Source organism: Phascolarctos cinereus, unplaced genomic scaffold (assembly GCF_003287225.1).
Source record: "Phascolarctos cinereus isolate Bilbo 61053 unplaced genomic scaffold, phaCin_HiC Scaffold_4;HRSCAF=312, whole genome shotgun sequence".
Lineage (NCBI taxonomy): Eukaryota > Metazoa > Chordata > Mammalia > Diprotodontia > Phascolarctidae > Phascolarctos > Phascolarctos cinereus.
In genome coordinates, this window is record NW_027555847.1 from 83,822,374 (window position 1) to 83,844,201 (window position 21,828).

Consider the following 21,828-nt stretch of genomic DNA (forward strand, 5'->3'; position numbering starts at 1 on the left):
GGCTCCCAAGTAGTCACATTGTTACAGTTCTACCTGCTTCTCCATTCACCTCCTCTAAGCCCGCCCCCTCGCAGTCCGGGCTCCCGCGGCCGGCAAGCCGATACATAGCGCTGGGGCACGCCCCCCAGCCTCCGCCCACTCTCGCGCTCCGTTCTCCTTCCTCCTCAACCTCCCCACGCCCTCTCCTTTCTGGCCTCGGATTGGGGGCCTTGGATAGACCGCTCCCGCCCATCGCAGGAACTGATTGGTAGGTTGGGGAAACTGAAAGGGAGGGAAGAGAAAAGGGAGGGAGGAAGAAAGCGAGGGATTAGACAAGAGTTTTTTCTTCCCCTCCTCCGCCTCTGGAAAGTCACGTGTCGCCTCAAACTGTGGTCAATCATAACCCCAGCTTTTTAAAGCCTTCTTAAAGGGCGCGCAGTCCCTTTAATGGGGTCATCATGTCCTAGGGTCCTTTTCTTCCTGTCGGTTGTCAGCAGGGTCTCTGCTCGTCTCTGCCCAGAGAAGCTAGGGTCTGGACCCGCAGGGCACTTAGGTCACTCCCCTTTCTCCCAACATGTAGCTCTGGAATGGGCAGAAAGGCTAGGTTGCATCTGAAGTGGTCCACCCCAGGGCAGTTTTCCCCTTGGCCTGAGACTGGAGTCCAAGATTTCTGGCCTCCAGACTCAAGTCTAAGTAGGCAATGGGCTGTGGCTTTGTAGATTTCAAGATACATGGGGTCTGGTAGGGGAAGGGAATTCTCTAAGATTGAAGAGACTAGGTCTGGGTTGGGGAGAAGACGTCCCTCCTTCCCCCATCCCAGGGAGGAAACTGACAGTGTTTGAATTGGAGAGAGTGACCTGAGCACTGGAGGTAAAGACGCGGCGTCTTTGGAGGAGGAGAGTGACTCTAGCCCTTCTAGCTATCCAGTCTTGATTTGGGCTTTACTAGAGGGCCCTGAAGTTTGTATGGCAGCCTGCTCAGCAGGTCTTTTAAGGCTGTGGGAGGATTGGAGGATGGATGGCCCTGCCCCTTCGATCTTTGTAGCCTGGCCTCCTAGGATGAGCTGGACAGCTCTAGCTTTAATCAAAGAGACAGATTTGAATCCCCCCTCTACAACATTTTTAGACAAGTCTCTCTGGGCCTCGGTTTCCTCTTCTGTCAAATGTGGACATTGTGCTAGGTGAGCTCCATAAAAGGTTGGGCTAGATGGTCACTTGGGTGTGTTGTAGAGGGGATTTTTTTTTTTAAAGAAAGCTACTGAGGTCTCTTCCAACTCTGAGATTCTGTGATTTCTTTGATCTCTTTCCAGGCCCAGCTCCTCTGACCTCTGGCGGGGTCCTTTTAACCTGCCTCTGCTGCTAAAGGGAGCGTGCCGGCCGTGGGGGGCACGAGATTACAGTCCTGCGGTCTTTCTAGGGTCCCCAAATCTAGAAGCTCGGGGAGAGGCTGGGAGTAGTAACAGAAGGAAAGCAGCTTGAGTTGGCGGGGTGGTGCCTGGGTGGCTAAGAAGGCGGTGCTCACGTGGATTTCCCCGAGGCTTCTTAGCCTTTTGTGTTGCTGGGCGGATTTCCGCAGGCCAGACGGGTGCAGGCTTCGGGGTGTGGGCGCGGCTTGAAGCCGGGGCTGCCTGCCCCGCCGCAGGCCCCGCCCCCCGGAGGAGGACACGCCGCTCTGCTACAGAAGCCCCTTTTTAATTGAAGTTGTCAGGCTGCAGCCCGCGAGGGAGGGAGGGAGGGCTGGCGGGAGGAAGCGAGCGAGCGGGCGGACGGGCGAACGAGCGAGCCAGCGAGCCAGCGGAGGAGCCGAGCTGTCCCGGGAGGCGGCTGAGAGGGCGGGCGGGCGGCCAGAGCGGCGGACCGGGACGGACCCTGGCCCAGCCCCGCTCCGGGACTCGGGGGCGGGGGCAGCTGCGGCCCCGGGGCCGCCCGGGATCCGTCCGAGAGCCGCCTACTGAGCGTCCACGCCCGCGGCCCGTCCCCGGCCCGGGCCCCCAGGCCCGTCCGCGATCCCGATGAAAAATCGGGTCCGCGCGCCCATGGCGGTGGCGATGCCGTGCAAGAGCGCCGAGTGGCTGCAGGAGGAGCTGGAGTCGGGCGGCGGCGCGTCGCTGCTGCTGCTGGACTGCCGGCCGCACGAGCTCTTCGAGTCGTCCCACATCGAGACGGCCATCAACCTGGCCATCCCCGGCCTCATGCTGCGCCGCCTCAAGAAGGGCAACCTGCCCATCCGCTCCATCATCCCCAACCACGAGGACAAGGAGCGCTTCGCCAAGCGCTGCAAGGCGGCCACGGTGCTGCTCTACGACGAGGCCACGGCCGACTGGCAGGCGGAGCCCGGCGCGCCCAGCTCCGTGCTCGGCCTCCTGCTGCAGAAGCTGCGCGACGACGGCTGCCAGGCCTATTACCTCAAAGGTACGGGCGGCCCGGGGGCTGGGGGGGGGGAGGAGGGGAGCTCTGCGTGCTCCCCCACCCAGCTGGGGCCCCCTGTATCCCGCCATCCCAGCTGGGCCCCGGCGCGCTCCTCCGGACCCAGCTAGGGCCCTCTGTGTTCCCATCGACCCAGCTGGGGTCCCCTGTCCTTCCCCCAGGTTGGCCAACCTTAACCCCCCCATCCCAGCTGGGATCCCTTGTCCTCCTTCAGGACAACCAGCCACACTTGCCCACGCAACTAGAAGCTGCCCCCTCTTCTCCTCACCCAGAGTCTGATCATTCTTAAACCCCGCCCCCCCCAGCTAGGAGCTGGGGTCCCCTCCTCACCCAGACCCGGTCCTTCTTACCGCCTGGATAGGAACTGGGACCCTTCTTGCTGTCACCCACATTGGCCATCCTTACCTCTCCCCATCTAGGAACTGGCTCTAACCCAAACTGATTATCCTTACCCCACCCTGTGGAACTAGGAGCTGGGGTCTGTCCTCACCTGCACACAAACTGGCCATGCTTTCCTCCCCCAGCTAGGAGCTCAGGTGCCCCTTCACCCTCACCAAGATTGTGACCATTCCTACCACCACCCTCCCCAAAGTAGGAACTGCCTCCCCTTACCCTAAGCCAGACTGACTATTCTTACCCCCCACTGGAACTAGGAGTTCCTCACCCAGACTTTGACCACGGTTCCTCGCCCTGCACTGGGAACTGCCTCAGCTCCCCTCACCCTAACCCAAACTGACCATTCTTCTCTGCCTTCCCCCCACTCCTCAGGAACTGCCCTCCCCAACCCATGCTTAGACGACCTTTACTCCCCAAGTAGAAACTGTTTCTCCCTCTATCCTCACACAAACTCTGACCATCCTTACCACACATCCCCCCAGCCTCGAGCTAGGACCTGCCCCCCTTGCCCTAACCTAAGTTGACTGTTCTTAATCCTGCTGGAAGTGGGGTACCCCTCTCTTTAACCCAGACTATCCCCATCTAGACCCCAATTTCTATGCCCCTTCCACCCCAAATCCATACTCTATCTCTACCCCTCTGGATGCTAGCCTCCTCCCCCCAGTCCACACTTAACTGTCTGCCTGAACCTCTCCCTTCCTCAGGTCCCCTTTTTCCCTAACCCAGAATTTGACCCAGAGCAGAGGGATTGATCTGCCTGGCCCTGTCCTCCCCTCTCTGGACTCACTTTACTTTAGACTCCATCCTAATGAAGCTCCAGGGGCTGGGGTCCCCTCCCTTCTCTGAGCCCTGTCCTTTCTTTTGCACCTCCCCTCCTTCCTCATCAGCCTGCGCCTTGCCTTATCTGTTTGCCTTTCTGGGAGTTGAGTTTGCCCTCAGTTCAGTAAACATTTATTAAATACCTCCTAGGTGCTTGACACTGAGATTTCAAAAATGGAAAAAATAACAGTCTTGCCCTCCAAGGATTTACAATCTGGGGGTATGGGAGTCTGAGACGTGCTCACAGTTAATCATTGCTATTAGTTAGGAAATGGTTCGGTATATGGGAGAGGTAAAATTGAGAGACTTGAGAGGCTCTGGGTAGGATGGCCCCTCCACCTCCCACTCCAGACCCCATCGCATCCCTCAAAACCACCAAGCCTAGGGGCTTCTATCTTGCTCTGCCCAATGGGGAAAACTCTTGGGCCTCCCCTCCCTTCTAGCTATCCCACCTGGTAGTGCTGAGGAGCTAGCTCTCCCTGGCCCTGCCTCCCATCCCCCCATGATCCTGCAGCAGGGACCCCCCTCCATTTCCCCTCTCTCTTCCCTGCACGATTTCCGTGGGAGGAACAAACTTTTTTCCCCTCCTTGCTTTTTTCTCCAGTTGCTGAAACAAGGAATAGTGTAGGTGGTAGAGGGGAGGGCGACTGTCACCCTGGTCCCTCCAGGTGGGTGGGGACCCTGGAGTGCCCTTCTCCTCCTCCCCTCACACCACATCACACTGTCTGCCACATCCTACAGTCCAGAGTCTTGGGGAGGAAGCTACTGCTCACTTTGGTTTCTCTCTGGCAAGTTTGTAGTTAATCCATTTGGCCTCAGCTAACCCCCTTGAGCCAGGACATCCCCTCCTGCAGACTAGGCTTGGGATTCATTTTTTTAAGGAGGGGGAAGGGGAAGAGAGGAAAGGAGGAGGGAGGGAGGGAGGATGTTGGGGCTTCTTTCTCTGTACCCGTCTAACAGTGGAGGGGTGAGGGAAGCTCTTACCCCCTCCCCGGCTGCTGAAGCCAAGGGAAACAATAAAATTTCACCTGGAGGAAGGGACCCAGGAGTCCAGGCTTCTGGCCAGAGGTTTCCTCTGGCCTTGCCCAAAGGCCTGACAGGTTTCAGTTCTGCCAACCCAGATGGGAACCCCCCTGCCTATTTTGTCTCTGGAGAACCCTTCCACTCCTCCTCACCCCCCCCCCCACAACCCCTTTGGCTGAGAGCTACCCCTAGCCGGCTGGAAACTGCTTGTGTTTCCAATTAACATTCCAAAATGGCCTCTCTGGCGGGGACAGGGGGAGGGGAGGCAAGGCAGGGGAGGCCTGGCCCTGCCCTGCTTTGCTCTGCTGCTGCTGCTGCTGCTGCTGCAGACTCCAGACTCCAGGAGCACCTGGCCCTCTATGGAAGGATGAACTCCAGCCTACAGGGAGGGGCCTGGGGGAGAAGGAGCTCCCTATATCTGGCTATCCAAGGTGATAGCCCCATCCCTAGGGAGTGCAGGCGGAGGCCCTAGGAGCTTCAGGGACTGAGGGGATGCCAGGCACTGAGAAATGGGCACAGCACTTTGTATACAGCAGGGACTAAATAAATGTTTGAATGAACAGATGGACAGTCAGCTGTTCCCCACCCTCCACTCCTGGGTGATCATAGAATCATAACATTGTAGAATTGGAAGGAACCAAAGAGATTACTTAATCCAGCCTCCTCCTTTTCAGAGGAAGAACCAGAGGCAATTACATGGTTTACCCAAGGTCACACAGTGACAAAGTTAATATTGGAACACTGGTCTTTTGCCTACAAATCCATTGTTTTTTCCTCATACAATAGTTTGACTCTGCTATTATTGAAGGTGAGGAGGGAGGTGGGGGGTTGGGATGGGACCTTCCTTGAGGTACTGGCTGCCTCCCCTGGTATATGAAAGGGAACAAACCATTCACCTCAAGTGCCACCTCTTCCAGGAAGCCTTCCCTGACTACTCTAACCCACAATCCCCTTCCCTTCCTCTGTCCTGATTGTCTTCAAGGTGCAAACAATTACACACTGTCTTGTGTTTTCTTGTCTTATCTCCCCAGCTCAGAGTATGAGCAGGGCTGGGGTGTTCTGTCTCTTCCATAGCAAGGCTCGTGGTAGCATTCAGTGTTTTGGCTTAGTGATGGCTTTGGGGGCTTAGGACCATAGCTGTAGACCTAGACCTCAGAGACCATCTGGGCCAGGCCCTGCATTTTACAAGTGAGAAACCCAAGGTCCAGGAGGTTGGGACTTGCTGAAGGTGGTGAAGGGAGTCATTGTCAGAGATGGGATCTGAACCTCCAAAGCCAATACTCTTTCTCCTACACCACGCTGTTTGTGGTGTAGGCTGAGTGATGACGCCCTAACCAACCTTCTCCTTCTCCCCAGGTGGCTTCAACAAGTTTCAGACCGAGTACTCGGAGCACTGTGAGACCAGCCTGGATACTTCCTCTCCCAGCAACTCTCCCCCAGCCTCAGTCCTGGGCCTGGGTGGCCTTCGAATCAGCTCTGACTGCTCGGACGGAGAGTCCGACCGAGAGCCTGGCAGCGCCACCGAGTCAGATGGCAGCCCCCTACCCTCCAACCAGCCAGCCTTCCCCGTCCAGATCCTGCCCTACTTGTACTTGGGTTGTGCCAAGGACTCCACCAACCTGGATGTCCTGGGGAAGTATGGTATCAAGTACATCCTGAATGTGACACCTAACTTGCCCAACATGTTTGAACACGGAGGGGAGTTCAAGTACAAACAGATCCCCATCTCCGATCACTGGAGTCAGAATCTCTCCCAGTTCTTTCCTGAGGCCATCACGTTCATCGGTAGGCACTGTGTGTGTGTGTGTGTGTGTGTGTGTGTGTGTGTGTGTGTGTGTGTGTGTGCGTGCAGGAGTGTGTGTTTGTGTTCTTTCTGATGGTACCCTCCCACCAGGCAGCTCCCAACTTGTACTGAGGAGTCTTGGGGGCTGCCTCCCCCAGCCTCCTGGTCTTGTTTTGTGGTCCTGGTCTCCAGGCAAAACAGTGCAGCTGATCGACCTCCCACGTGTGTGTGTGTGTGTGTGTGTGTGTGTGTGTTGCTTTCTGAATCATACCTTTTTTAGCGCCAGACGGAGGTGTGTCATGCCTTGTGAGGGTTCGCTCTGGCGAGGCTGTCTGCGCCTGCCTGTTTAAAATCTCTCTACCAAGCAGGAGGCCTGGGATCCGTCTGCCGAGCCAAAGGCATACTTGGGGCTCCTGGTAGAATTGCGTAGAACATCCTTTGATGGTCTCACATGGTGCATGTGAGTTTGCCAGGTTGTCGGACTTGGGAAAGAAGTCTGATACAAAGAAGAATTTCACTTTCTCGAGGGTGGAAAGCTAGTTGAGCAAATAGGTGGCTGAGGGAATTTTTAAGGCTCTTCAGTCACCAGTCTCTCTGATTAGGTTGGGTATCTGGGTCTTGTTGGGAGGGACTCAGTAACCTTAAAGGGACACCTTGCTAGATGCCAGGTTCTTTCTATAGAACTCTGGCCAGTTCCTCTGAGATCCCCCTGAATTGCTTCTGCATCATGCCTCCTGATACCCAGCTGGTGGGCTAAGAGAGTTTGGGTCTTTCTTAGCTAAAGAGCCAGGGCAATGCAGGGCTCAGCTTTTTGCTCCTTCAGGATAGCGAAGGCCAGAGTTGCAGCCTCCTCCCTCACACGTTGTCCCACCGAGCTGTCATGTATGTGGTCAGAAGAGAGGGGTGGGAGAAGGTAGGGGATAGTGGGTACTGTTGGTGCTGGTGCGTGGCAGTTTCCTTCTGATAGCTCTCTGAGGCTGGTCAGGAAGGCAGAGGGCACCTGCCCAGGCCGAGGGGAAGGACTCTTGTGCTGGACTCAGCCTTGGGGATACTTTGGTGCCAGTCTCTAGGCATGGCTGAATTTCGTAACAGGAAATGAGGGAATTACCCACATCATCCTCTTCTAAGGGGATTGTTTGATGGCTTTAGCTGTCAAAGCCCAGGAATTGGGAGGAAAGAGTGCTGGAATGTGGGGTTGGGTTTGGGGGGAGGTCCCCTGCCATAACCTCTTCCCCTTCCTCCTCTCCATTTAGACCAGCTGCTCTGTAACAGGGCCAGATGCAAGGATAGAGTGCCTGGTGCCTTTGGTTCATCCTGGGGTGGCCAGAGGACATCCCTTCAGAAGAAGAAATAGTACAGTACTTACTGTCTTATTGCTTCCCCCATTATTATAGATCTTGGAGGATTAGAAAGCACTTTCTTTGCAGTGACCCTGTGTGATGGGAAATGTGGATATTATTCGTGTTTTACGAGTCAGCAGCTTGTAACTCAGAAAATTCAAGGGGAGCCCAGAGCTGTTTGGAGTGAGGACCCGAGTTCAGATCTCCTCTCTGTTACTGCCTTGGGCAAGTCACTTACCCTCTGAGCTTCAGCAGCCTCTGAACACGAGGAGGTTGAGCTCAGCTGTCTCCAGTCCTTTCCAGCTCTTTACTCCCATGAACCCTCAGACTTGCTCAAGGATGTCATGGCTTGGGGTGTCTGAAGGGAGAGTCTAACCCCGGCATCCCAACTTCTCTGATCTCGTCTTCTTTCAGCCTCCGTGAGGCTGCTGATCAAAGGAGTGGAAGAACCGAGGAGGACTCACTCAGCTGTGATCCCTAGGGTGCATTTATTTATTTATCTAGCCATTTTACACTACTCATCCTCCATCTAGTCCAGTCTGAGGCCCGGCTCCCGTGTTAGGGAGGCAGAACAGAGACAGAAGGGTTTAGACTCCTAAGGATCCTGATGAATCACCTCGTCCAACACTCTTGTGACGTAGACGAGGAAACTCACCGAGAAATGTGAATCCATTGACTTAGTAAGTACAGCAGCCAGAATTTGAATTCAGGTCCACAGATTTCCAATCTTCTGTTCTTTCTAACATACCATACCACCTCCAGGACCCATTGTTGGCAGAGGCTGTTGGTGGATGGACCCAAGTTCAAATCCAGCCTCAGACACTCCGACTGTGTGACCCTGAGCAAGTCATGTAACCTCTTTCTGCTCTGTCTGCCTCTTTTCTCATCTGTAAAATGGGGGTGCTAATAACACCTGCCTCCCAGGATCATTGTGAAGATGAAATGAGATAATGTTTGTTTTTAAAGCACTGAGAACAGTGCCTGGTGCATGTTAGGTGCTATAGAAATGCTTATTCCCTTCCATTATACCATCTTACTATACGTGAGGAAACATTGAAAGCGTTGAGCAGCACAGTTGGTAACAGGGCAAAGTGAGCCCTAGGCCACTGACTTTTGGAGGCGAGGCTGTTCTGGTCTCTGTGTACCGGCCTTCTCAGTAAAGGAACCAACAGAGAGGAGGAAATGGCTTCACATCAGGGAGTGTGTCACTGGGCCTTGGGCCCCCGAGGACACACATCCTGTTCCCCACATCCTGGTGTCTTAACCCAAGTGAGGAGAGTTTCCTCACACACACACTTAAAGAACAGGAATTCATCTGACTCTGGAGAGGCTGATCCCAGAAAGAGCTGAAGCCCTGAGAACAAAGCTTGAACAACCTATAATCTAATCCTATCATGCCTCCCAGTCACAGCTCCCATCCCTCACCCCCTGCCCTTCCTCCCAAGTCAGGACTTGAGGGGGCTAGGAAACACATTGGGCCGGCCCGTTCTTCCTGCCTCCGTACGAATGACCCACCGTGTCATCCACCAGCCTCCTCTGTGTCCCAAAGCCCAAAAGGTCTTGTGGGGGAGCCCGAGCCAGAGGCCAGGCCGTCAGGGGAGCCAGGGGAGGAGCAGGCCTGGGCAGTGCCCAGGCTGACCAGATAAGACTTCTCCAGCTGAAACAATGAGAGAACAAAACATTGTTTTTATTCATCCTATCTGAATGTGATAAAAATGCTAAATTGTGCCCTATGGACAGAAAATAGAGCAGTAAGTTGGGCAGTGCTGAGGATGAATGGAAAAGTCCTGAGTGAAAGGAGAGCTCCCTGTGGGGAGGGGGGGGGGAGGTGTCAGGGAGAGTTGACTTTACCTGGAATCCCTTCACTCAGGGGTGTTACCAGCTGCAGTGTGAGGACCTCCCATGACAGGGAAGTTTTCCCCTTATAATAAGTGTCATTCTCTTGGCCACCTTCCTTGTTCTCCAAAGCCTGGCCCCCTTTCTGGCACCGAACAGAGCAAGCCTTCAGCATGGCAGCCCCTCAGATAGTTAAAAGCAGGTACATCCCTCCTCCCCCTTGCCCAAATCTGTTCTGCTCTCAGCCTTACATCCCCAGGTTCTTCCGAAGATCTTTGGGTGGCCTGTGGGAGAGGGAGTGTGATAAAGTGGAAAGGGCCCTGCCTGGACAAGAAGTCAGGAAGACAGGGCTCGGCTTCCACCGCCAACATGTGCTGGCTGGGTAACCATGGTCTCTGAGCCGGGATTTTCCCATCAATAAAATGGGAAGACTATCACACCTCAGGGTTATTGTGAGGACTCAGTGAGAGTGGCTGTAAAATTTATATAATTATAGAAATGTGAATGACGGCTAGTATATCTTCTAGTCCTCTTACTGTTTTCTTTACAATGGCAAACTAGGTAGGTCCAGTGGAAAGTTCTTCCTAAAATGTGGTTCCCAGAAGTGACCACAGTACTCCAGATGTCTGACTAGACCAAAGGGCTGTAAACCCATCACCTCCTAGGTGATACTCTTCTCCTAATGCAGCTTAAGATATCATTACATTTTTGACCTCCATATTAGTTTTGATTTTTTTTTTAGCTTTTAGGGTCCCCCCCTCCCCAATCCCCCAAGTCTTTTCCATAGGAGCTGTTCTCTACGCAATCATTGCCTGTCAAACACTAGTGCAATTGAGTTTTTGGAACCCTAGTGCATGACTTTACATTTCATTCTTCCCAGGGTCCATGATTTGGGAGGCCCTGGGTTGGATAGGTCATTGACTTTGGGGTTCTAAGGCTTGGGGGATGAATGCTGACCCTGCTACTTTTTGCTCCTGTTATGGCCTTCAGACTGTTCATGTCACCTCTGGGTCTCAGTCCCCTCATGGAAGATATCCCTTCAGCTCTAAATGCTTTCTTGTCTATATGTGATTTTTATTAGGGGTACTTCCTACACCAACATGGATTCCTGGTTCTCCCACACTTTAGCGCATGGTTTTCCCATGTGTCTATTTTTGAAATTCATCACCTTGTAGCCAGTTTTCTGGTGATAAACTAGGCTGCTCCTTAGACATCAGACCATCCAGCAGGCCATCTCTGGGCCCATCTACAAAGCCTTCCTATATCATAGGCCCCAGGCGCCAGGGCTGGTGGCCCAGCATAGCTTTCTCACCTCTGTGCCCCAGCTAGGCATGGGAAGGGGGACCTGACTGCAGGACTCTACACTAATAACTATTAGCCATCTCAGTAAATTCTAGGGCCGGTAATGAATGAAGACCCAGAGGCTGGAATGAGTCTAGTGTTTACAAAGAAAAGAGTAAGGAAACTGGCCTAGCTGGGTGGGTAGCCTGGATTGTAACTCTTGTCGGGGAACCTGGGGATGAGGTCTCGCAATGGTGACACAAGGGTTGTTTTTGCTGTGTCTGTGTGGGGGAGGAGAGAGAGAGAAAGAGAGATCTTGGCTAAGGGGTCTGTTAAGCTAAGTGGTCCCTGAGGATTGGAAGGGGTGAGTCTTGTGATTAGCATTCATTGTGAGGGGGAGCCCTGCTCTAGGCAAGTCACATGTATGAAAATCCAGGTTATGCTAAAGAAATTTAAGGGTAATGATTCATGACTTGCCACAGAGTGCTTTAAATAGCAAGTTCCTCATGTTCATGAAAAAAGGATTTGATTGACTGGGGAGAGGGGAGGAAAAAAAAAGGTTTCTAGCCCATTTTTGAGGACCTTGGCTGTTGCGTGGAGTGAGGTGTGCCCGTGTGATGCCCAGGCTGGGCTGTACCAAAGAATGGGGATGATCAGAACTCACACCTGCACGGTATACTTTACAATGAAAAACGCTTTTCATGAATTCTCTTATTTGGTCCTACGAGCTGGTGGAGACCAGGGGGTCCTGTGGTGCAGCAGAGAGACAATTAGACCTGAATGTCTAGTCCTGCCCTACTGCTTACTAAACTGCATGACCTTGAGCGAGTCCCTTCACTTCTGGTAATTCTGTTCTGTGATTTGAAGGAGTTGAACTAGATGATTGCTAAGGCTTCTTTTATCCCCCAGTTCTATGAGAGGAGAGCAGGGCTTGTTTTACTTGGTTAAGGCTCTGGCTCAGGGTCACCCTTCTGGTGAGAGCCCAGTTACCTTTTCACTGTAACCATCCCCATCCCCCATGGACTTTCTAGGCTGTTTGAATAGACAACACAAAAACCCTTAGCGGTCTGTAGCCGTGTGCCCATGAATGCACAATAGACTAAGGCCTGGGGTGAGATTGGCCGGCTCCTGACGCAGGCACTCACCCTTCCATCCTTCCTTCCCTCTGTTTCAGATGAGGCTCGCTCCAACAAGTGCGGGATCCTGGTGCACTGTCTGGCGGGCATCAGCCGCTCCGTCACCGTCACCGTGGCTTACCTGATGCAGAAACTGAACCTGTCTCTGAACGATGCCTATGACTTTGTAAAGAGGAAAAAGTCCAACATCTCTCCAAATTTCAATTTTATGGGCAGCTGCTGGACTTTGAGAGGACCCTGGGCCTGAGCAGCCCCTGTGACAATCGTGTCCCCAGCGAGCAGCTGTACTTTACAACACCCACCAATCACAACCTTTTCCAGCTCAACACCCTCGAGTCTACATGAGGCCGGGGCCCCCATGGGTGGGGGGCGTGCATTTGGATTCTTGCAAAGGAACTGGAGCTTCAAGCATTTCACAAAACAAAACACACCGCGTAATGTGGGCCGCTGGTGAAAATCGCCTGTGGGCCCCTTCCTCTATGGGCCACGACCATAAGAGGACTAGCTTCCCTTAAGCCATGGAAGATCCGTTTGCTGCTTTTCAAGATGGAAGAGAAAATATTCTGAGTCGGGAGCTGCTTTGAGCATCCTGATGTCCGGTGGTGATTTCAGAGGGCAGTCGCCACAGGTGCCTTCTGCCCCCTCTTCCCTTGTTGGCAGCCTCTGCAGTGGGGAAGCCTGGACACGTACCTATATCAGCAGGCAAGCTGGGAAGTGCCAGCACCCTTGGAAACCTTCCCGAAGAGCCCCGAGATCATGGTGGCATTTGTTTCTTTATCTTTTTTTTTTTAAAAGATACAAGCTTGAGTTTACTCTTGTCGGGGGAGGGGGCAGGTAAAGCCAAGCTCTCTGGAGTACAGAGCATTCAAACTCATTTTAAAAGAAAAAAAAAGGCATGTAATTTTCTGACCATGTGTACAGACAGTGGCGGGCTGTGGAAAAACCAAGTGTTTTCTCCTGTTCCTCTTTGGAGAAGAGAGAGAGAGAGAAGATTATTCTTAGTCTTTGTTTAGCGGTTTTTTTTTAAAGGAAAAAATATCCAATGTCTCGATTGACCAAATGCATTTTGCACATTTGTGAAGCCTTGGAGTATTGTCCTGGCATGTTTGGGTCCTTCTTTGAGAGGCTGCTCAGCTGCTGGCTTTTAAGAGGACGCGATGAGGGTCAGAAAGGCTGATGCCCATTTGTAAATCTCTTCCCTTCTTCTCCCTTTGACTTCTTCCCCACCACCCCAACTCTGCACTGAATTGATGGAGATGATGCTTAAGCTGCAGTTGTTTCTGGTTACCTTCGGGTTTGGGGTTTGTAAATCTGCCTCCTTTCCATGCTTATTCTTCAAAGACATCCTACTTGGAACGGCCAAGGACAGAGTTACAGTGTTGGGCAATGGGTCCAGGGAGGGTGTTAGCCCTCTGGTCTCACCCAGTATCCTATGCTGGGAACACTGCCATTGACGACCTGACATTAACTCACTACCTTTTGGTTTAGCCTGGGTGGAGGGCTGGGGCATCTAAATAGGGGCATAGGCTTGGGGTTGGGGTGGGGTGAGGGGTCTGTTCTGACCCCTCTTTACTTCTGGAGTTTCTCTCTTCTTACACCTCTCTGTCATTTTCCTCAAACCGGCAATGTCCGGAACTCAGGCCCACTCCCACTGTCCGGCTGGAGCAACCCCTGTCCTGCCGTGCCTTCTACAGAGAGAAGACTTGTTTCTGTTTCCACCTGGTGTCAAGAAAAGGGAGAGGGGCCAGGGAAGGCAGCTAGAGGAGTGGGAGGAAAGGACAGTGATATCCATGGGGGGCGGGGGGGGTAGGATCCGGGGAGAGGGGTCCTCCTTTTTGTAATGATGTTTAGGGGTTGAGGAGGGTACAAGGTGGGAGTGGGAGGAAGAGTGTGGGAGCCTCAGAGCAAATGGAGAATGTGTTCACTGCATCTTACCTCATCGAAGGTTTTATTTTCAGGGAATTTTGGGGCCGTGAATTATCAAAAAAGTGTCGTGGCTGAGAGAGCTGACCAAACAGCTTCCTGGGCTGTGGATGGTTCCTTTTTTTATTTTCATTTTTTAATTCTTTTATTTTTAAAGAACAAAAACAAAAACAAATGAACTACATTCAACAACCCAGAAAGATGCATCTATGTGCAAATGAGGGTTTGTTAGAGAGGGCCGGTTTTGCTTTGTGACTTAATGAAGGAAAATTTGTGACCCTACATATATATATATATATATATATATATATATATATATATATATGACATATATATATCCTGAACCAATAATGGGACTTTGTTTATATTGCAAATAAATATTATTTTTTCTTTAATAAAATGAAGAGTGTTTCTGTGTCCGATAACTCTCCTTAACCAACAGAAGCCGGGGCAGTTGTGTGTAGGCAAGATCACAGATCTAGGATTTGGAAGGTACTTCAGAGAGCATCGCTTTACAGATGAGGAAATAGAGGCTCAGAGGTTAAGTGACTTTCCCAGAGGCACCTAGGTAGTCAGTGGTAAAGCAGGGGTTCTACCCAAGCTACAGAAGAGCAGTGTGAAAGGACCTATGGTGTCCTGTGCATGCTGACCTTCTGACTTTCCAAAGACCCTGCATGCTGGGCTAGGTGCTGGGAAAAGTGAAACAGTCTCTGCCTTCAAGAAGCTTACATTCTAATCCAGAAGAAGTCATGTACACGCATAGAAGTAAATGCAATGTAATTTGGGGCTGCTGGAGAAGGTACACGCAACCAGAAAATCAGGAAAGGCCTCAGTAGGAGGTGAGCTCCAAAGGATGCTAAGGATATTAGGGAGGAAGGCCCTTCCAGGTTTGGGAGCCAACCTGTTGGAAGTCTCAGAAGAGATGGGTGTGGGAGGAAGAGCCAGGATGCTTCGGCTGGAGCATAGGAGTGCATGGTGGGTAATACTGTGTCCTCAGATTTTGAAGGGAAGCTCCATGGTGTGGAGAGCTTTCATGGCCAGATTAATGGATGTGAATATAGTGAGCAAAAGGGAACCATTGAAGATTTCTGAGCAGATAAGTTACATGTGTAGAGCTAAGAATAAGAAGGATTGTTTTAGTACCTAAGGGATGAGACAATGGCAATAATCCAGACTGCTAGCAAAGAGAGACTGTATTAGGAGGAGGTGGAGGTGGGGGCCGGACAGACCAATGCAGTGTAGGGTTCCATGTACTGGAAGTATGGATCATAGGATCACACATCTATTTTTTTCAGGTGAGGAAACAGGCCCAGAGAGCTGAAGTAATTTAACCCAAGCCACACAGGTATTAAAGGATGGAACCAGAATTTGAAGTCAAGTACTTTGTCTCGTTTGAGGACAGGGCTGCTGAAAGACTAGGAGGAGCAGAAGAGCAGGAAATCAAAGAATGGTTTGAGGAAGAGAAGGCTGAGCAAGGCCTTGATATATGCATTTGATGGACCATTGGGAGGGTTTAGCAACTATTCTTTGTTAGGAGTGGTTCAGGAAGGATCAGAAGGGGAGAAGGCCTACTTTTTGTATAGACATTAGAGGCCAAGCATGAGGAGGCCCTGGGAGAAGTAGTGGAAAGGGTGCAAGGCTTATAGTCAAGAACAAATATGACATGGATCAATTAATCCACAGGTATTCATTAAGCACCTGTGCTCAGCACGGGGCTACAAAGACAAAAGTGAGGTAGTCTTTGCTCTCAGGGAGCTTACATTCTATTAGGATGTTCAAAGTAAATAGAGAATGAAATACAAAGGGATTTTGGGGAAGTAACAACTTGGGGAATCCGGAAAGGACCCTTGAAAGAGGTGCACTTGAGCTGGAATTTAGGGGGAAGTGAGGAGGGAGAGCATCCCAGACACAGGGGAATGCGGATGAAAAGGCAAGGACATGGCATGGATGATGCAAGTGGGCATCTCCCCAGCGCTGTTCGGGACTTTTTCTGGACTTCAAAATGATGCCCACTCTACCACTGACTCATCCTGAGACTTCCCTCTGCATCAAGGGCCTCTCCGCCCTGGGGCAGCCCATCACTCTTCCAGCCCAGTCACCGCGAACTATTCCTCTGCAAGGCCCACCCCTGTTCTTCCATTGGTAAGAGCCTCCATTTTGTGGAGGGGCCCAGGCGGGCCTGCCTTCATGGCCCTGTCTTACTTTCTCTGTACTTCAAAACCTCACCTCCGCCTCCCCCAAGCTTTTTGTATATTGTCTTAATCCATTAGAATGTAAGCTCCTTGAGGGCAGGAAATGATTTTCTTTTTGTTTGTATTTGTATTCCCAGAGCTTATCACTGTCCCTAGCACCTAGTAAGCTCTTAAAAAGTGTTGTTTCCTTCCTTCCAATTTGGCTAACATTGAGTACCTAAAGGAGAGTAATGTATTCCTCCTGGGGAAATAAATTACAAAGGACTTTGAATGCTAAATAGAGGAGTTTATATTTTAAAAATCAGGAGCTACTGCAGCTTCTTGAGGAGGGGAATGGCACGATCACTGTAGGAATACCAGTTTGGCAGTGGTGTGGAGAAAGGATTACAGGTACTGGATGCAGGGAGAGCAGTTAGGGGGCTATTGCAATACTCTAGGCTAGAGGTAATGAGGGGCTGAGCTAGGGTGCTGACCACATGAGTGGGGAGAAGAGTTCAGATGCAAAGGATGTTGAGTAAATGGAATAGGCAAGACTTGGCAGCTATTTTGGGGGAAGAAGGGAAGGAGAGGAAAGAATTAAAGGTGACTCCAAGGCTATAATCCTAGGGAAATGGAAGATGAGATTGCACACAACAGAATAAAGAAGCTAGGGGGAAGGGTAAGTTTAGGAGGAAAGACAGTTTCCGTTGTAGGCATGTTGAGTCTGAAATGCCTTTGGGATAGCCAGATGGGAATGCCCAAATGAGGGATACAGGCAGGAAATGTTGTAGGAGGTCAGGAAAGGGGAATCAGTGTGGGTTGAAGGTGGCCAGGGCAGGCTTCCTGGCAAAGGTGTGATCACCCAACGCCCTCAATGCCATTCAAAATGATGGCACACTTTTCTGGAAATAAATTATAAGGCCCCAGAGAGCTGCCTCCCATTTCCACAAAGCACTTCCCCTGCTACCCAAGGTAGGTCATAGGGTATTATCCACATTGTATGAAAGAGGAAATTGAGGCTCAGGTTAGTTACATGATTTTCCCAGTCATGCCGCTAGTAATTAGTAGGGCCAAGACTAGAATACAGTATCCTGAAGAAGGGCTAGCCCCAGCCACCTTCGATGGGGAACTAGGAAAGGAAGGTGGTATTGTTCTCTTTTTACAGAAGGAGAAACCAAGGCTCCAAGTCACCTTCTGCAGAGGGTTTCTTTCACTCTGTGGTCTGAGTGGTTCCATCCCAGTGTATGAATGGGGAAACTTCCCTTTATAAGAGGGAGGCTCCTCCCCTTCTTTTGCAAGACAGCTTACAAGAAGGCAGCCTAAGCATCCATGACTCCTAAGCCTGCCCCTGTTTTAGCGCAAGGACCTTGCAGACAAGAAAGATGGTGATCAGGTGATCAATAAACATTTATTAAGTGCCTACTCTGTGCCAGACAGAGAAATACGATCAGTTAATGAATGAATGAATGAATAAAAGAATAAATGAAACAATTCCTATTTGCAAGGTGCTTACATTCTAATGGGAAAGACAAGTATGCACATATAATTACATATAGAATAAATATAAAATTAATAAATACAAATCAATTTGAAGTTGTTTAGGGAAGGGAATATGCATTTATACAGCACCTACTATGTGCCAGGCACTGTGCTAAGCGCTTTTGCAAATATCTCTTTTGATCCTCAAAACAATCCTTTGAGGTAGATGCTATCATCATGCCCATTTTACAGTTTAGGAAACTGAGGCAAACAGAGGTGAAATGACTTGCCTAGGGCCACACAGCTAAGCTAATGTGTCCAAAGTCACATTTGAACTCAGATCTTCTCTGTTCCGGGCCTCATCTTTCTATCCACTGTTTCTAGTTAGGCACCAAGCTGTTTGGGAGTGGTGCCACCAGCTGTTGAGAGGATGAGGAAACTTGTTTTTTTGTGGAAGAAGGCGCTTGTACTGCAACTTGAAGAAAGGTGGAGGTAAAAAGAGTGCATGGTGGGTGGCCAGTGCAAAGACACGATGATGGGAGATGGAGTGTCCTTTGTGAGAGCTTGACTGGGGAGCAGTGTCTTCAAAGACTTGAAAGATAGGCTTAGGTCAAGTTTTGAAGAGTTTATGCTGGGGCAGCTAGGTGTCGCAGTGGATAGAGCACCGGCCCTGGATTCAAGAGGACCTCAGTTCAAATCTGACCTCAGACACATAATACTTACTAGCTGTGTGACCCTGGGCAAGTCACTTAACCCCATTGCCTAGCCAAAAAAAAAAAAGAAAAAAAGAAGAGTTTATGTTTTTATTCTGGACACAAAAGAAAGCTGCTGGAGTTGATTGAGTTAGGGGAATGACACAGTCAGATGCGCAATGACAGAAAATCACTTTGGAAGTTGGGTTGTAGAGGGGAGCGATTAGAGGCAGGGGGACTGATTTGGAGGCTATTTCAATAATCTAGGCCTGAGGCAATGCTTGCATAGAAACAGCAAGGTATTTGGGGTGAGGGAGAGTAAGAAGTTGGGGGTCATGCAAAGATTATGGAAAGAGAAAAGCTTGGGAGAAGGGTAGGTTTGGGGGTAAGAAGCCTTGGCCAGGTTTTTCCCATTGGCATTGGGGCTTTCAGCCACTTCTAGCATTTCATTTCAGGAATGGACCTGAAAGGCCATCTCATCCAGCTTGACTGAGTATCCTTTCAACAGCATCCTAAGTAAGTGTCATCTGGCTTTTGCTGGAAGCCCCCCCAGTGAGGAGAAGCCCACTACATGCTGAGGTCTGGTTGAAGGAGAGGGGAAGGGTTGAGAGTCTTTCCCTTCTGTCCCTCTGTGTGTCTCCCCATCATCTTCCTTGATATTCTCTCTCATTCATTCTCTCTCTCTTTCTGTCTCTGTGTGTCTCTCTTTTCTTTCTCCCTCTCTCCTCTATCGTTCTCTCCCTAACTCCATTTCTTTCTCTACATCAAGCTCACTGTGTTTTCACCATCTCTGTCCAACCCTAGTCTGTCTTTTCTGAGTCTCCCTGTGTGTGTCTCTCATTATCTCTCTCACATTCTCTGTGTTTTCTATTCTCTCTCATTCTTTCTCTCATTCTCTTTCTCTTATTCTCTCATTCTTTCTCTCTCCCTTCTCTATCATTCTCTCTTATTTTCTCTCTGTCTCTCTCTCTCCTCCCTTCCCCTCCTCTCCTCTCCCCTCCTCTGCCCTTTCCCCACTCTCCCACCAGCTCTTTCCCTTTCCATTTCCTTCTATGCCTCTGTCTCTGCCAGATCTGCCTGTTTGTCCTCAGTCTCATTGTCTCCCCTGTTTCACTGTGCCTCGGTCTCTTTCCCATCCCTCTGCATCCCTTTCTCTCTCCGGGCTCTCCCTAGACCTGCTGCCTTCCAAGGCTGCTGTGTCTCTTTGGTTTCTGGCTCAGAGAGCATGGGCAGGACGGGAGGTAATAAAAAGTTTCTGCAGGGCAATGTGGCCCAGGCTCACTAGGTGTTTTAGGAACTATTTAAATCCTGACCTTCCTCGGGAGCCCTCCCTCTGGAGAGGTGGCTGCCTCTTCAGAGCTGACATAGGGCCTCTGGACTCCTGGACATGGTTGGGGACTCCCCCAGGTGAGAAGAAGACCATGACAGGATTTTAACGTGCAATGGGAGAAACAAGCTAGACCTTAGTAGCATATCCCTGGACCATGACGGGTGCAAGAATTGGGAACAGGGGGGCTGAGGGGAAGCCATGGGAATTCCAGTGTTTGGTGTGATTGAGAACAGGTGGACTCCTGCCTGGTGGGCCTGGGGGGAGGGGAACTCTCTGGTTTGATCCAGAGCATCCTGGCAGCTACAGCATCCTTTGGAAGCACTTGGCCTTGCTCACGTGGGCCAAGTATTGTAGGGAGCTCAACGCTGTTTAGACCAGTCTCTAGGCCACCCTTTACCAACCCTTTGGCAAGATCAGTGAACAGGATCCCGCTGGTCTCTGCCGCTGGGAAGAGGGCTCTCTCAATCCCCTCATGGGATGAGCCCCAGGACGCCTTATGATCCTGAAGTGTTATTGACCCCTGCCATCTGGACATCAATTTTAGGAGCTCCTGGCTTTCAGGCAGCTAACGACCCAGTGAGGCAGGGCAGCAGATATGATGTTCCATTTTACAGAAAATGAAATGGAGAGAGAAGAGACTGGTTTAAGATCATAGTATGTCAGCAGGACTAAAACTTGGGTCTCTCAGAGTACCAGCTGGCTCTTTCCACTTGGGCAGATTACCCTCTATGGCCAGTGTCCTATAGGTTCAATTAGAATGTAAGCTTCCTGAGGGCAGAGATTGTCTTTAATTTTTATTTGAATTCCTAGTACCTATCCTGTGCCTGGCACATAGTAAATGCTGTCTGATCATTGTATGGGACTGAGGGGAAGATGCTGATTTGGCCCAGTGTGGGGCTATGGCTTGGGTTAAAGGATGAATCTGGGCTATTTGGGAGACAGAATGGAAAACCCTGCAGAAAATGAGGAGGATTAAAACACGTTTAAAAAAAGAAAAATTCTCCAAACATTCCCTTTTCCTTCTCCCCACCGGCTGTTGCCTGGAGTCCTGGGGGTGCTAACTGGTTTCCATGACAACTGGCAGGTAATCCAAGTTTCCCTGCAGAGGAGGGAGAACCCTGAGCTTGCTGGAGGTGGACTCCCCAACACCCTCCGGGTCACAACAGGACCCTATTGCCCTAGGGAGGGACCTGGTGCTCAGGTCTCCTCTACTCACTCCGCCTGCCAGAAATAGGCCCCCAGGACAGGGTCCCCTCTGACTCCTCTAGCACCTGCCAGTGACCCATCTCTCCTCCCCCTCAACCACCCTTCCAGAATTCAGGAAAAGTGAAAGAAATATCCACCTGGGCATAGAGTGCTAGGCCCAGAGTCAGGGAAGCCCAGGGTTCAAATCTAGCCCCAGACACTTACTAGCTGTGTCATCTTCTTGTTCAGTTATGTCCAACTCTTGGAAACTTCATGGATTGTACTGTCCATGGGGTTTTCTTGGCAAAGATACCAGAATGGTTTGCCTTTTCTTTCTGAAATGGATTAACAAAACAAAGGTTAAGTGACTTGCCCAGGGTCACACAGCTAGTAAGCATCTGAGGCAGAATTAGAACTCGGTTTTTCCTTACTCCAGGCCCAGCACTCTATCCACTGAGCCATCTGGCTGCCTTCTAGGCAAACAGAGGTTAAGTGACTTGCCCAAGGTCATAGAGCTAGTAAGTGTCTGAGGCTGGATTTGAACTCAGGTCTTCCTGACTCCAGGGCCAGTGCTCTTTCCACTCAGCCATCTAGCTGTCAATCCCTAAGTCCAGTGACCTTTCATCAATACTTATCCTTTTGTCATCCCTCTGCAGCATTTGACATTCTTGACCACTTTCTCCCTGCGGATACTCCCTCTTCCGTGGGTTTTTATTTCTCTTCTCTCTCATCTCTCTGCCTACCTGATGAACCACATCTTCTCATTCTCTTTCACTGGATCTTCATCCACATCACACTCGATATGTGCAGGTGCCCTCCAAGACTCTCCCTGGGCCCTCTGCTCTTCCCTGTTTATGGGCTCTCACTTGGTGATCTTATCAGCTCCTATGGGTTCAATGATCGTTTCTGGGCAGATGATTCCTAGATTCATTAATCCAGCCCTGGCTGGCCTCTCTCTCTCTCTGTCTCTCTCTCTCTGTCTCTCTGTCTCTCTGTCTCTCTCTGTCTCTCTCTCTCTCTCACACACAC

The 21,828-nt window shown here is 50.8% G+C and overlaps 1 protein-coding gene across 1 annotated transcript; it reads left to right on the forward strand.

The window, feature by feature from the left end:
* The first annotated feature begins 1,904 nt into the window (after positions 1-1,904).
* On the forward strand, positions 1,905-13,246 carry LOC110197553 (dual specificity protein phosphatase 7-like). The gene is given in 4 exon segments (XM_020971565.2): positions 1,905-2,390; positions 6,000-6,428; positions 12,058-12,225; positions 12,228-13,246. Coding segments are annotated over 4 exon segments (1,134 nt in total). The 5' UTR covers positions 1,905-1,990; the 3' UTR covers positions 12,365-13,246.
* The last annotated feature ends 8,582 nt before the right edge of the window (positions 13,247-21,828 follow it).